Source organism: Centroberyx gerrardi, chromosome 4 (genome assembly GCF_048128805.1).
Source record: "Centroberyx gerrardi isolate f3 chromosome 4, fCenGer3.hap1.cur.20231027, whole genome shotgun sequence".
Taxonomy (NCBI): domain Eukaryota; kingdom Metazoa; phylum Chordata; class Actinopteri; order Beryciformes; family Berycidae; genus Centroberyx; species Centroberyx gerrardi.
The window spans coordinates 7,670,954-7,686,574 of record NC_136000.1 but is presented as its reverse complement, the minus strand read 5'-3'; the positions used below and the strand labels follow the sequence as shown (position 1 = coordinate 7,686,574).

Genomic DNA, 15,621 nt, shown 5'->3' with positions numbered 1-15,621 from the left:
CGGGGGAGGAGCCTTTTAACACTGCTAACCCGCTAACGTCGGACTGTTTGATCTACAGTATGACCGAACAAATGTTTCTCTTTGCCTGAGTCTTCGCCGCACTGTTAAAGGTGAAAAGATCTGAAGGCTTTTCACTCAGATAGACCCTGTCTGAGTCACCATGGCTGGACTACCGAACTCGCCTTGCACGTCACCCTGGTGGTCGTGGGTTTGAAGGCCGGCCCGTGCTGACCTCTCAAAACTCACGCCGACTATTTCTTCTTTTAACGGGATACTTCAACATTTTTGAATTTTAATCTCCTGTTCTACTTCACCATGCACATGCCACATTTTCAAGGGAAGGTTTCTGTATTGAGTCATCAGTTAACTGAAAAATTGTTTGTTAGCATTGTTGCATTCCGCATTGAAATCAATGGCTATAACGAGGTGCAAGTTAGCTCATTATCTTGAAACTATTGGTACCCATTGGATTCAATGTGGAACGCTATTGCTGCTAACAAGCCATTTTCAGGCTGGCTGAAGAACAAACGAAACCCTTTTCCCTGTAATGTGACAGGTGCCTTAGGAAGAAAAATACCAGATTCAAATTCAAAATGCCAAGGTACTAAGGAAGCGTAATGCATTCACTTGAGAAAAAAAAAATGTGCCCTGTTTTTCTGAATTAACGAGATAATTATCTCAGAAAAACAGAGCAGAATTTTTTTTTTTAATTCAAAAATGCTCTGTTTTTCTGAATTAATGAGATAATTATCTCAGAATTCTGAGAAAAGTTTTCATGGAAAAAAATAACTCTGCTCTGTTTTTCTGAGATAATTATCTCGTTAATTCAGAAAAACAGAGCAGAATTCTTTTTTTTTTTAAATGCTCTGTTTTTCTGAATTAACAAGATAATTATCTCAGAAAAACAGAGCAGAATTTTTTTTTTTTTTTAAATGCTGTTTTTCTGAATTAACAAGATAATTATCTCGTTAATTCAGAAAAACAGCATTTAAAAAAAAAAAAAAATTCTGCTCTGCAAATTTTTTTTTCTCAAGTGAATGCATTACGCTTCCGTACTAAGGTATCCCTGTAGCTGTTTCTTTATCTACAGTGACCAGAGATTTTCACAGAGTAAGGACTGACCGCCTGTTTGTCTGACCGGTCCTAGCACAACACCAAGTCACGTTGCATCACACACCGTCTGTCCTGATGCATGCTGGAACCAATAAAACCTGCATCACAGTAACTCTCCACTAACAATTTAATTCTGTTATTTCCTAACAGAACCACATGAGCATGACTTCATCTCTCTCACCGTCTCAATAACAATATCCTTCATAACGATTTACTTAAGTATGTAGTTACTTTAATGATTTATTTATGTAATTCAACCATTTTTGCCCTCAACACTTGATGTTGAATTACATATTCTATGTCCAATGTTATAAAACAGTTTACATATAAATCCATAATGTGCCATTATTGTCCATAATGCATGTCCAATGTTAAAAATATATGGTAAAGCATGTAGATATATTTATTTAAATTATTGGAATTAGAATGAAGTGCACATTAATCTTGGGAGTGCCATAATTTGTGGAATACCAGATTGTAATCCTCATCCAATGGACAGGTATCATGAACATTGTCTCTGAACAGTATATAGATAAAGACAAGTGTGGAACCAACATGCACCAAATATTAATACCTGCTCTCAAAGATGGAGTCATGGTTGGAAGGATCTAATCCCACCAGAACCTTCTTCTCTGCAGTTTCAGCCAGTCTTCTTCTAAAAGAATAGAGTAATTCCAGATATTTCCAACTCTGTCTGACTCGCTGTCCCTCTCTGCTCTTCAGGCTTCTCACAAAGACCAGAAGAAGATCCACAAGACGATGTCATCAGGAGACCTGGGCAAGGTGGAGGTCCTCAGAAAGACCTCCAGCCAGGATGGAAGGTAGATCCCTCTAGTCTTCCTCTCTATATTCACACAGAACATCATTTTGGTCCTGATATCTTCACTCATTACGGATTATTTAAAATGCATCACTGTCAGCTGTAGAAATCAGGAAGGTTCAGCAGAGCAGACCAGAATATGTCTGTCACTGGATGTGGTTTGGGAGAAGCATAAAAATGAAAAAAAAATAAATTCTTGTATCGTCCTTTATATGATGAGCTGAGAAGTGTGCTTCATAGGAAAATGACTTGCAATTATGCTACTTTTTTTTGCTCAGATGATTATAAAAGACATGAGATATGTTTCATAAAAGATGGATTCTGTGTGGCAAACTTTTTACCTAATAAAAATGTCAACTGACTTTGTATACCTTAGTTTTTTTGGAATATGTTTATGTTATAGTTATGTATTTTTGGGACCTAAACAATTGACCGCACATAATATGCTTTAAATTTAAATTGCCACTCTTTATAAGAGTAGTTTTTTCAATGGTGGACATCTGACTTATATTATATATTTGCAAAATTATCAAAATGCTGTTGGAGATTTGTGATTTGTAGGTTGATGCAGAGTTGTGTGTGTGTGTGTGTGTGTGTGTGTGTGTGTGTGTGTGTGTGTGTGTGTGTGTGATTCAGCAGGATGAGAGGGAAGATGAGATTCTGGAGCAAGTCGAAGCACGGCGAGAAAAAACTGTCAAGAGACAAGCAGGCCAGCAGGAGCGAGTCTGGAGACGCACAAGGTAAAAAGACACAAAGACACAAATATGCAGATGCAGAGTTTTGGATATTTTTGTATTATATTTTTCCTCTGTAGCATCAGAATGAATTGTTTTCTCTCTACCTCCATCCTTCTCCATCTCCCTCCTCCCCTCTTCGCTCCCTCCTCCCTCCTCCCAGATGGCCCGTCTCCTCCTCACAGTCCGGACCTGGCGGCGGCGGCGGCGGCGGCGGCGGCTCCGCGGGGGGCCAGGGAGAGTAAGGAGAACAAGGAGCTGTCTCCGAAGATGAGGAGGCGGCGCAGCCTGAAGATCAGCAGCATCGCTCTGGAACCGGCCCAGTGGCAGAACGACGCGCTGCACATCCTCACCTCCGCCCACGACTACCGCAGCATGAACGACTTCCTCATGAAGAAGGTCGGAGCGCCAACCTCTGCTTCTACACACACACACACACACACACACACACACACACACATACATACACACTTAATATAATGAGTTTTACCTGGCCCCATTCTCTTAGAGTGCAGGTCCTGAAAAAGTCTTAAAATGTCATAATATCTAAACCCAATTCCTTAAAAGGTCTTGAATACAGTTAAAGTAGTTTAAGTTGAACTGCAGTTTCTTTGTGTCTGTTTTTTCAGTGAGAAATCAGCTCAGTCATCCAGATCTATATTCTGATAACTCTACACTTGTCTACACTTCATTTATCTCTGTTGTGAAATCGGTCTTATATTTCATTCGGACATTAAATAGCTCTTAAAAACTCTTGAATTTAACTTGATGAATTTTGCAGACTCTGTTCGGTTCTGTCTGTGTGAATAGTGTCCTGACTGGGCTTTAGGCTTTGTATATTGTCTGATTTAAGGTGTTTTCACACTTTGCAAACATTAAGTACTGTTTCCACTATTAGTCCTACTACTACTACTACTACTACTACTACTACTACTACTACTACTACTACACACACACACACACACACACACACACACACACAGATTAATGGATAATGCTGAGACAACCATACTTCCATTTCCCAGCAAGGCTTCCATGGCTACTGTCCCTCTTTCTCTCTCTTAAACACACACACACACACACACACACTCTACACCGCATCTCAGTTTATTCAGGGAAGAGTTGCTGAGAATGCATGCTTCAGCAATTTCCCGGTGTTATCTCTGCACCATCCACACATCTCCCCAGTTGTTTGCCTGTTTTTTTAAAAAGCGTCTCTCCTTCCAGATCGGGGACCTGGAGTCTGAGGACGGTAAGAAGGACACCATGGTGGACGTCGTCTTCAAAAAAGCCCTGAGGGAGTTCAGGATCAACATCTTCAACTCCTACTCCACCGCCCTGGCTGTGAGTGCTGCTCTACTTCACACTTGGCTCAAAAACTTATTGCACTTCTTCTTCTTTTCTCACAGTGTTTGTTTTCACCTGCTTGCAGCGCCACATGGGTGGGGTTTACATCGGGGCAGCTGAGATAAGAAAAACAGGGAAGTTGTCAATCACAGAAAAGTATACTAAATTGTCTTTTAAATATTTTCCTGTGATTGTCTAAACTTTCTGGCATGTACTGTGTTGTCCAATGAGGCAAACCCACCCATCTGGCACCTAAGACGACTAAAATAAACCATGATGAACAGATTTGCAAATGCTATTTGGCCCAAGTATGAATATTTTAACCCTTAATAGTCAATGACAAATATTGTTAACTGATGTTTTGTTGGTTTTCATGTAGAGTTTCATGTAGAGTCTCTCTCCTCTCCTCTCCTCTCCTCTCCTCTCCTCTCCTGTCCTGTCCTGTCTTGTCCCCCCCCCCCCCCTCCAGATGGATGATGGGAAGAGTATCCGTTACAAGGACCTGTACGCCCTGTTCGAGCACATCCTGGAGAAGACGATGCGTCTGGAGCAGCGGGACTGGAGCGAGTCGCCTGTCAAGGTGTGGGTCAACACCTTCAAGGTCTTCCTGGACGAGTTCATGACGGAGTACAAGCCCATGGAGGGAACCATCGGCCGGGTAAGACTCCGCCGGCCGGGCGAGGCGTGAGCAGCCGTAGTGCCACCGAAAGTTCACTTTAACATGCCTGCAATCAGTGTTAGGGGTAACGCATTACTCTGTACTTTGTAATGCATTACAGTACTCTGATTTTTTTTTTTTGGTAACTAACTTAACATGTTAGTTTTTCAGCCATTATAATCCATTAGTAGTTTGTTTTTTTTTAATTAGAAGGTCTTTTATTTTTTCATATTGTTTCATTTCTGTAAGCACAAAAAAGTAGAAAAATTGAAAGCCTCGCAGCATCTCCTGTTTTACTGTTTTACTGAGGTTTTAATGTGTACACTTGAAACTTTCCGGACTGTGAAGCACTTTCTAATACAGCCAATGTCTATTATTATTATTATTTCTTTACATGTGCAGGATTGACAAAAGTCAATCAAATGAAAATCACACGAAAATCACAAAGTAACATATTTTGCTCTGTGTGACTTCTCAGGCTCCTAAACCTGAACGCAAGAAGAGGAGGAAAAAGGAAACTGACATTGTGAGTCATTTTTCTTCAACCTATCCTGAAGCTGTAATGCAAGGAACACTTTAAGTGCTCCTACACTACCTCTAACATTACTACTGTTACACACACACACACACACACTTTCACACGCACACACACACTTTCACACAAGGAACAGGACATTTTGGAACACTTGAGTAAACAAGAAGCCCAGGCAGTATTCAGAATAAAAGGAATAAACTCTGTTGAATGTAATATGTTTGTGCTGAGCTGAGCGCTGCCTCTGCTGCCCCCTGCAGGTGGAGGAACACAACGGCCACATCTTCAAGTCCACCCAGTACAGCATCCCCACCTACTGCGAATACTGCTCCTCCCTCATCTGGATGATGGACCGAGCCTGTGTCTGCAAACGTGAGGATCAGACATGTGCACACTCACTCACTCAACACATATCCGTTTTAAATTAATTGAGTCTAAGAATTGAAATAGTAATATACATAAAATTCTGATATTACAGATGTTTACAGAGTTTTGAGAAGAATATTCCAGTCAGGGAATTTGAATAATTCTCTGGGGAAGTCATGAAACATCAGGGAATTTTACAGGAATACACCAGAATGTATTTCACGTGTTGTTTCATGCATTCATCGCATTAGATTGCTGCTTTCAACTGTAGTGGAATCCAGATTAGGTTAGATGTTAACCCCTTTAGGAAAACAACATTAACAAATCGGGACAGAAATCTAATTTTCAGGTCATGGAAGCGCTCCGACTTAGTCATGAAAAGTCATGGAATAGGTGGGAACCCTGGGTTTAACATGGCTTAATGGCATTTAAGGATCCACAAAGCATAATCTCTGCCATACTGTCCATCTGCGATATGTCAGGCTCTAAAAGCAAGTCTGTAAAAATGTCCAAGGCTGCCCAATATATGAAACACACACACACACACACATATACCACACCACTAGTTCCTAATGTTCCCCTAACTCACTTACCCACAGGCACTCATGCCCATGTGTAGTTTTTATTTCCACCCACACAGTACATTACACCCCCTCCTGCTCTTTTCACACACACACTCTCACACACCAAACTCACACACACACGCCCTGCCTCCCTAAGTGTCACAAAAACTCGATTAAATCTCCCGTTCCTCTCATAAATCTATCTTCTATCTGGTTACGAGCTCCATCTGCACTTTCTGATGGCGGCTGTGAGGTCGGACATTCCCTCCAAACACTCTGCCTGCTCCACATTTACCTGCCTGCGTGTTGGAGGCTGTGGACCGACTGTAGCTGCTGTTTTCGGTTGTGTGGAAGGAGGTTGTAGAAGTGCCGTCGGTCTGATTTGTTGTTGTTTTGCTGTCTGTAGTGTGTCGCTACGCCTGCCACAGGAAGTGCTGCTCCAAGATGACCACCAAGTGCAGTAAGAAGGTAGGAGGGGCTTTTTCTGTCGTTTTCTTAAGGTTTGACGTTTCCAAATACTGTAGCAACATAACAGTGATGAAATATAGATTAGAAATGGGCAAAAATGGATCGACTACACAACATAGGGAACAGTTTAATCACTATTTTACACAATAATTCGATTTTTGTCTGTCGGGTTTACTTACTTTGTAACTAGAATGTCATAAAGGAGTAAAAATGATTGCCTTCCTGACAAGTTTTGGCATTATTTGTTCCATCCAGACCTGCAATGATTCATTTTTTCAAGTGTATCTCTGCTATGGGCATATGTGGAAATTCTCCAGAAAGGCTAGAGCTTACCGAAACTTACAAAAATAACAGAACTTCAAAACACTTGGCAAAAAAAAGTCTGATTTGGCTGCCAGGTAATTTCACTGTTTATAACAAGAGTAAATTCAAAAATAAAGAAATTCAAAGTAAGTAATTCAAAAATAAACAATTTCCTCATTTCCTTGGTTTGACTTTCTGTGGCTTTTAGTTTGTTTACATCAGGGATTAGGCCTTCAAGTTAAAGGCATTCATGAGAAATCGCTCTCATAACACTCATCAGTTACGTTACCATTGTATCATTTGCTCTTCATCTCTGCTGTATTTGTTGATCATTTTGACTTGTTTTTTAATGTGACGTGCATGTTCATGTGTCTGTGTGTGTGTGTGTGTGTGTGCGTGTGTGTGTGTGCGTGTCCATGTCCTTCCCGTTCAGTACGATCCGGAGCTGTCGTCCAGGCAGTTTGGCGTGGAGCTGTCCCGTCTGACCAGCGAGGAGCGCACGGTGCCCCACCTGGTGGAGAAACTCATCAACTACATCGAGATGCACGGCCTCTACACCGAGGGCATCTACAGGAAGTCCGGCTCCACCAATAAGATCAAAGAACTCCGCCAGGGGCTGGACACAGGTGGGACTGAATTGGGAATGAAACTGTATAACTCTTTAGACACTTGAAAGCCTACAGTTTTTAATTTAAATCTGCCTCAAGCCGCTCTAATTATATGCAGCTTATGTATTATTACTGGAACTCCATTGTGTCTCAGTTGTATTTGTTCAATAGATTCACCTGAACCTATCTCTCCGTTGCAGATGTGAACAGTGTGAACCTGGACGACTACAACATCCACGTCATCGCCAGCGTGCTCAAACAGTGGCTCCGCGACCTGCCCAGCCCTCTGATGACCTTTGAACTGTACGAGGAGTTCCTCAGGGCCATGGGTGAGCACTTAGTCACCATCTGTAGCGCCATTTGTCAGAATTAAGTCCTGATGTTCCTGAGGCTGAGATTAAATTTCATTGTTGCTTGAATTTTCCTCAAACTGAAATGACACATGAATACCGAACTATATGGTTGGATAGATGGTGTGTGTGTTGTGTTTGGGGGGGTTCAGGTCAACCGGACAAGCGGGAGGTGATCCGAGGAGTGTATTCAGTGATCGACCAGCTCAGCAGGACCCACCTCAGCACACTGGAGCGCCTCATCTTCCATCTGGTCAGGTCAGTGATGGGATACGAGCAATGTATCTGTGCAGCCCGCTCTTGGAAGTAGTGCAGACTCCCTCAGTGTGAGCATCAAACTGAGGCCCTCAGGATGTAACAGGATCATATGGTGTGTGTGTTGCAGGATCGCCCTGCAGGAGGAGACGAACAGGATGTCGGCCAACGCCCTGGCCATAGTGTTCGCTCCCTGCATCCTGCGCTGCCCCGACTCCATCGACCCGCTGCAGAGCGTCCAGGACATCAGCAAGACCACCGCGTACGTCCAACCTGCTCAACCCTCTGCAGCGTCCGAATTTAACTTCATAGCTCACCTGCCAAGGGCTGGTACACTAAAAAAAAACTGCCAAGAGTCATTTTTACTGGACAAAACAATTAATTAATTAATTAGATTTCAGTGTATGGAATCAGGTACTGTGTGAAACATCCAATAAAGAGACAAGAGCAGATTTAGAGGTTTCATATAAAACTTGCTCACTCACTTATACAATCTTTTATTTTTTTTTTTTCTTTGTGGTGGCCTCACACCTGCTGTGTGTCGCCACATTGGAATAATGTTCATTTTCTACTGACGTTAGTCTAGTTAACCATCCAGGCGGCAGAGAAACAGAAGTTTAGCTCTTTGTGTAGAGCAGCGTAACAGGCAGCCAATCAGGAGCCTGTTTGATACAGAGCCCTTCTATTGCTTTGATTTGATTGGCTGACTGTCAGAGAGAGTGTACGATCAGCAGGGGCAAAGTCTGAGAACAGGCAAAGACCAAAGACCAATGCGTTCAAATGTTACTGTCTCAAAAAGTTACCGGCCAGTGTGGCGGGTGACTCTTACTGATTTATCCTCCGAAGACAGATTTTACCGGCATTCGGCTCTTGAGTGTTACTTTCGGACCCTGCTCCTCTGTCTTACTGTCCTTTGCTAAACCACTTCTATCACTTCATCATATTCTATTCTATTCTACTCCGTGCTAAACGTGTCTCTCCTCCATAGGTGCGTGGAGCTGATCATCAACGAGCAGATGAGCAAGTACAAGGCTCGTCTGAAGGACATCAGCAGTCTGGAGTTCGCAGAGAGCAAAGCCAAGAGCAGACTGACTCACATCAGGAGGTCCATGGTAAGACCCAGGCACAACCTCTGGATACTTCTGGAGGGGGTTATTCAAGGGAAGCAATGTAGTAATAGCCCTGTTGGGATATTTTTGTGGTAACAGCTGATGAGTTGCCACTGAGCATATTGCTTTTACCTATCAGATCCATTAAGTTCCTAGGGCTAAGTGTGTGAGTTGTACTGTAGATAGTAGACAGTAGTAGCAGTAGTAGTAGTAATAATAATGGATGGATGGATGGATGGATAGATGGATAGATAGATAGATAGATAGATAGATAGATAGATAGATAGATAGGGTTGTGCTGTTGATAAAGTCACAAATATGTTGATTTTATTTTCTATATTTTTAACACTAGATTTAACATTAACGTATAACACATCATAAGATGCATCAGATTTGACACTGAGTTACATACTACTTATTCACATACAGGTATTTGGATGCATAATCCTTACTGTCATTGCTTGTGGTAGAGGTGGATGTTTTTCTGCTCGTTCCAAACTGTAATTCCCCCGTTCCTCTCACCCATCGTTTGAATGGCGACACAGCAGTGATCGGCTCCATGAGAGGCTGGCATGGCTTCCCCAAGGCCATGGCAGGAGTTCATTTCTCTGTGTTGTTCCTTTGCATCTTCTCATCAACAGTATCTGCTGTATTTTTGTCACAGCAGATGCTTTCTTGTTTCTTGTACTCAAATAAAACCAACATCCATGTATAAAATGAAAATGAAAAGGATGGAAGCTCAAACAAAACGGACCAGACAACAGAGAAAAGGAAAGTGAAAACTCAAATCATCAATAATCCAGTAGCTCAGTCCTATATGTTACAGTCCAACAAAAAAAAAGTCCAACAAAACAATACACAAAACCTAAATCAAACAATCTGATGCTATAAAGTGACTCTTCTTCATCAGGAACCAGCTGAATTAGAAATTTGCTAGTTTTTTTTACTAGCTAGCGAAAATCTTCCACAAGCAGCTTGAATTGTGGAGAACTGTGACATGGAAAAAAGCAATCTTAAAAAAAATAGCCGCAGCAAGAGCAGTGACTTCAATAACGGTCACTACCCGAGGCATTTCAGACAGGCACTTCAACAAGGACCTAATGAAAATACTACAGTCTCTAAGGAACATAAACACAGAAACTTGCTCCTTACAGTCTCTGTTTGTGATTCCCAAGCCTCCTGAATTCCTCTAGCGACCAGTTGTATCTTAAATTTTCTGTCACCCCCCCTAACCCTAATCTGTCCTTCCTTCCTTCCTTCCCCCCCACCCTTCCCTTCCAGAAACCCGTACTAATTGCCGTTAGGTTTATGAGCATAACCCGCACTGCCACCCCGGTATGTATGCCCCTCCCACTCCATGTGCCCGCCCACCACCAGTCCTGTCCTTCAGCCCATTTGTCTATAGCGCTGTCAGTCAGCTCGTCTACCTGCTCCGCCCACCCATACTGTCTGTACAGTCCGTGTCCAATCACAGTGCGTCTGTCAGTCTGTAAGCTGATTCTCTTCCAGGTGTCCGACGTTCTGTTTGTGTCTTACTCTTTGTCACTGCTGCATTTGTACATCAGTTTGTAGTTTTACATCTCCAGTTACTCCAAAAGCAGCTTCGTGGTGCTGCTAGCGTTTCTCACAGCTGATGTAATGCAGCCTATGGAAATAAAGGAGGTTGCGGCCATGTTGGAGGTCCTGAGGCTGAGAATAGCTGATTTAATTTCTCAATTTACGACTCCACCATCTCAAGAGTATGAAATAGACATGGTTAATTTCTGTATTGTACTGGAACTGATCGTTTTGTCATTGATACATCTGATTAATTTTGTGTTTAGATAATGTCAGCTTGTTAGTTCACTAAGTACAGCATCTGGTCTGCCAACTGTCTTGCTAACACATCTGATTTGCACATGACTAGTAGTGGCTAGTATGTTACATGTTACCATTAACATTAATTGCTTTGCTAAATTATCTTGGTGGGGGAGCGTGTCTATGTTCCCTCAGCCCTATGTTCCCTCAGCCCTATGTTCCCTCAGATCAGTACCTCCGCCAATGAGGTAATGTTTTCGCCCCTTTCGCCCCCTAACCCTAACCCTCTGATGCTGAGGGAACATGGGACCTAATTTGGATGGGGAAAAAAATTAATGAGGGAACATAGGGATGACCCCCTTGGGGGATAGATAGCTCGCTAATATAGCCAAAAAACAGCCAAACAAATTTAGGTTAACTGAGTTGATTCTTCTCAAGCTACAACTCAATCCTAAATACAAAACAGTTTACTGTGTCAACCTAAATATGGAAACAAATCTACCTCATCAGACCATTAGGTTTACTGAGTGGACGTACACCCACACTTTGATGCTCTTTTGCAGATATCTGTCTTGTTTGCACGTAGTTAGCTCTGTAACGGCGCCAGCTGTGGCTGCTCAGAGTTTTGTGACTGCAATTAATCCTTCACCTAGGTTGTGGCTAGCAATACCCACAGTTTTACATGAGAAATGCTAACAACACTACCAAACAATTTTTAGAGTCACCGTGGGGCAAATGTAGTAAACATTTCCCTGTATTATAACTGACTAAAATTAAGAATGCAATGTGCCCAACTTCAACGAGGGAGGAAGGAACGTAGCATTTCTACAGGGTGGAGACAGGCCTTCTACTGGCAGAAGAGCAGCATTTTTGTTTGTCTTTCGTTGTTGTTTATGTTTGTGGCGTGCGCTGCGAAAAAGCAACAGTCCGACTCTCGTTCCACTGACACGACTGACCGCTTTGCTTTCTGTTTCCGCTTTACAAATTATTAACATGCAGCCTAACACAGCTAAACTGAAGGTAATGCATACCTATGTGTGAGTTTGTGTGAAAAATAGTGTCTGTGCATTTAAAGGTGTGTGTGTGTGTGTTTATGTGTGGTGCTACTCTGCACACTTCCTGGTTTCTTAGCAGTGGTGTCATGAAGTCATGTGGTCAAAACATCCATGTATGGTCAGTATGTGGTCAAAACATCCAACCATATCTATGGCAAGTCTCCTGTCTGTGCTCCATCACTGTTACTGTCAACAATAAACTGAATGATGGCTTCTGGTTCAGCCTCTGCCTTACTAACATTACCTTCTCTGGTGTGTGTGTGTGTGTGTGTGTGTGTGTGTGTGTGTGTGTGTGATCTCACAGAGCAAAGGCCGTGTTCGGCGAAGCAGCACCCACACCCCCTCGCCGCCTCTCAGCCCCAGGACGCCCCCAGTGGTGGATGGAGAGAGTGCAGGAGGAGGTGGAGGAAGTGGAGGAGGTGGAGGAGGAGGTGGAGGAAGTGTAGGAAGTGGAGGAGGAGGAGGAGGAGGAGGAGGAGAGGATGCAGCGGAGGCGGGGCTTAGCGAGCAGCAGCAGCTGGCCATGCAGCAGGAGGAGCGGGTCCTCACCGAGCAGATCGAGAGTCTGCAGAAAGAGAAGTATGACGTCTTTCTGATTGAACGCTACAAGGCCACAACTGAGTGAAGCGTGTGCACGAGCGTGTGCACAATATATGTAAAGCATGGCCATGCACAGCCTAGTGTGCAGGTTTTAGTAGAGCATGTACAATTTCATGTAGGAGTAGCCTAAATGTCCAAGGTAAAAAATGAAAATGAATGAATTGTAATCTCTCAATCTCCACCATCAGAAGATGTTTTTTTTAAATCGTGGCCATGGGTTAGTAACTTGTGCACACGCTTTACTCAGTCAGGCCACAAATAAAACAATATTTTTTCTGACGTCACCCGTCATCCCTTTGTAGGATTGAATACCTATCTGTCTTTTCTCCTTGGCTTTTATTGCTTTACCTAGCATCTGTCTGTCATACATGATCACACTAGGGACACAGGAATATTTGTAACATCTATTGTCAGGGCGCCATCGCTTTGACTTTAGCACTCCTTTACTAGTGACTGCTTGTAATGTTGGTGCCCTAGGATTTGAAGCTTATCATACTGTTGCTTATGATAAGAGCATCAGGTAAATGCCTAAAATTTAAATTGTAAATGATAAACAAAACGCCTCACACCAGGCTTGTGACCTTTCGTTTGATTTTCATAACTGGTGTGTGTGTGTGTGTGTGTGTGTGTGTGTGTGTGTGTGTGTGTGTGTGTGTGTCGGCAGGGAGGAGCTGACGTATGAGATGCTGATCTTGGAGCCGCGGGCGTCAGACGATGAGACTCCTGAGTCTGAAGCCTCCATCGGCACAGCAGACAGCTCAGAGAACATCACCATGGAGACGGAAGGAGCCACCTCCGACCCCGCTGGTAAGTGCTGTGAGAGATTGAGTGTGTCTGTGTGTGTGTGTGTGTGTGTGTGAACAAGTCAAATAACTGCCTCTCACGTCAGTTATGTACGAAGCAAGAATACATGAGTGTCGCTCTTTACTGTGATTATGCAGTAGGAAAGAAGGAGCACTAAAGTACCCAGAATCACAGTAAACGTCGTCAAGTGCATCACGGCTCACAGTTATCAGGTGCAAGAAAGAAAGATCTGTAACTACTGCAGCACCCTGGCTGCTGGAGCTCTTACTGATTACAGTAACAGATGGCAAAGTAACCAATATAACAATAGTAATAATTATAATAATCTTTATTCATATAGCACTTTTCAAAACACAGTTACAAAGTGCTTTACAAAGGATAGGATGAAAAACATATAAAATCAACAGCAGGAGCAATAAAAAAAGAAACAGAAACAAGGCAGTCATAAAAATGGAGGGTGAAAACAAATAACAAAAGTTGTATTCTGTGTTTTTCAGCATGGTTGTTTCTTTCTGTCCCTCTCTGCCACTGACGCTCTTCCTCTCAGCAGAGCGAGGAACCTACCGCTCCAGGAAGTCAGAGGCCAAGGGTCGGCGAGCGCTGCGCCGCCAGCCCGACTCGCAGGACTCGGCCGACTCCACCTCCACCGTCTCCTCCTCCTACCACCCCTCCTCCTCTCTCTCCTCCAACGCCTCCGGCTCTCCGTCCCCCCACTACCGTTTCCGCTCCTCCTCCTCGGGGCCCCTGCTCACCTCCTGCGGCCTGGGAGCCCCGCTGGCGGAGGCGGAGGGGGGCCACAAAGCCGGTAAAAGCCGCCACAGGCTCCGGCTGAGCCGCAGCTCGCCCCGCGAGCCCTCGGACCGGAGGGAGCCGGACTTCAGCTCGGCGCCACAGCAGCTGGTTCTGTACGGCAGCAACGAGTTCATGGTGTGAAGCGGAGGAGGGACGGGGTGAACGCCAGCCGCCGCCCGTCCCGGCGAGGGAGGGGCGCGCGCGAAGGGGAGGAGGGAGAGTCCGGGGTCGAACGAGGCTGGTCGCGGGGCGAGGTTAGCGCCCGGCGCCGCCTGCCGCCCCTCCTCACTGACCCCCCCCCTCCTCCCCCCGCCAGTCACAGGACTGCTAACAGCTGTGGGGAGAGGAGAAGAGAAAAGATGAATGGAAGTAACAGAAATAAATGGAGGGACAGAACGACAGGTGATTTAAAAAGAGGAAGACTGAGGACTAATGTGAACAGCAGAAGGCTGGAGCGGAGTAACAAAGTGAACTAGGTAGGATAAAGACACGGTCGGCCATCTTGTTGACCCTTGCCCTCTGAACTGGACGCTGCTTGACCCCTGCTGGAGCACCAGGGGTCGGCCGGGAGGGAGAAGAAGGGAAGGAAGGGTCGTCAGAGAGGGATAACGTCCGGACCTGCAAAGCCAAATCTATAGTGCCCCCTTTTTGTTTTTTAGCATGCGGGCAGGTGGTTAAAGCCACCCAGAAGAAATGGAGCCATACTGACCGGACTGGCGGACATTTTGTCTGCAAGCAGCGCCAAGCTAACTCTGCTTTTCACGTTTACACAGGGCAGACCAGCCAAGAGGCTGCATGCTTCTCCATCACACTTTTTCCCCATGTCCGTTTAAAGAGACTGTACAGGAATATGTTATGAATATATGTAACATGCTATTATTATTATTATTATTATTGTTATTATTATTATGTTACAGAGGAAAAAAGTGTACATAGGAAGAAACTCCAGTGCTGCTCCTGGGTCGTCCAATGTTGATATTAGTCTCTCTCTCTCTCTCTCTCTCTCTCTCTCTCCTGTTCTGTCTTTTTCGTCAGGAGTATTTTGCTAAGTGAAGTGTCTGGAATTCAGGTTCTGCTTTTGTTTGTGTGCTGGTTTTTATGTTACTATTTTGTTTTCTTTTTACACATGACCAGAGCCACATGGGTGCCGTCAGCCGGCGCCAGGATATACTCGTGAAAAATAATAGTGATTACGAAGGAGAAGTTGTTGCTCCGCGCTCACAGTGCTTTGTCCGTTGTCACGCATACTTGACATCAGGTGTCAAACGTCTCTCAGCCATAAGTGTATTGTATATGCCTTTCCCAGCCTGCGTCCCCCTTCCCAGCAAGCCTTTCTTTTTCTTCCGT

The 15,621-nt window shown here is 44.1% G+C and overlaps 1 protein-coding gene across 1 annotated transcript in view; it reads left to right on the top strand.

Annotated features, from left to right (window-relative positions):
- Window positions 1-14,559, top strand: part of LOC139929429 (unconventional myosin-IXAa-like) — a 144,134-nt gene extending 129,575 nt beyond the window's left edge. The window contains exons 27-44 of the mRNA XM_078283250.1: window positions 1,837-1,934; window positions 2,573-2,673; window positions 2,831-3,066; window positions 3,895-4,011; window positions 4,484-4,672; window positions 5,151-5,198; window positions 5,465-5,576; window positions 6,540-6,601; window positions 7,338-7,530; window positions 7,713-7,841; window positions 8,015-8,120; window positions 8,248-8,379; window positions 9,106-9,229; window positions 10,508-10,561; window positions 12,383-12,479; window positions 12,552-12,657; window positions 13,343-13,485; window positions 14,033-14,559. Coding sequence (XP_078139376.1) covers window positions 1,837-1,934; window positions 2,573-2,673; window positions 2,831-3,066; window positions 3,895-4,011; window positions 4,484-4,672; window positions 5,151-5,198; window positions 5,465-5,576; window positions 6,540-6,601; window positions 7,338-7,530; window positions 7,713-7,841; window positions 8,015-8,120; window positions 8,248-8,379; window positions 9,106-9,229; window positions 10,508-10,561; window positions 12,383-12,479; window positions 12,552-12,657; window positions 13,343-13,485; window positions 14,033-14,415 — 2,430 coding nt within the window. The 3' untranslated portion in view covers window positions 14,416-14,559. The remainder of the gene's footprint in view (window positions 1-1,836; window positions 1,935-2,572; window positions 2,674-2,830; window positions 3,067-3,894; window positions 4,012-4,483; window positions 4,673-5,150; window positions 5,199-5,464; window positions 5,577-6,539; window positions 6,602-7,337; window positions 7,531-7,712; window positions 7,842-8,014; window positions 8,121-8,247; window positions 8,380-9,105; window positions 9,230-10,507; window positions 10,562-12,382; window positions 12,480-12,551; window positions 12,658-13,342; window positions 13,486-14,032) is intronic.
- Window positions 14,560-15,621: the final 1,062 nt, after the last annotated feature.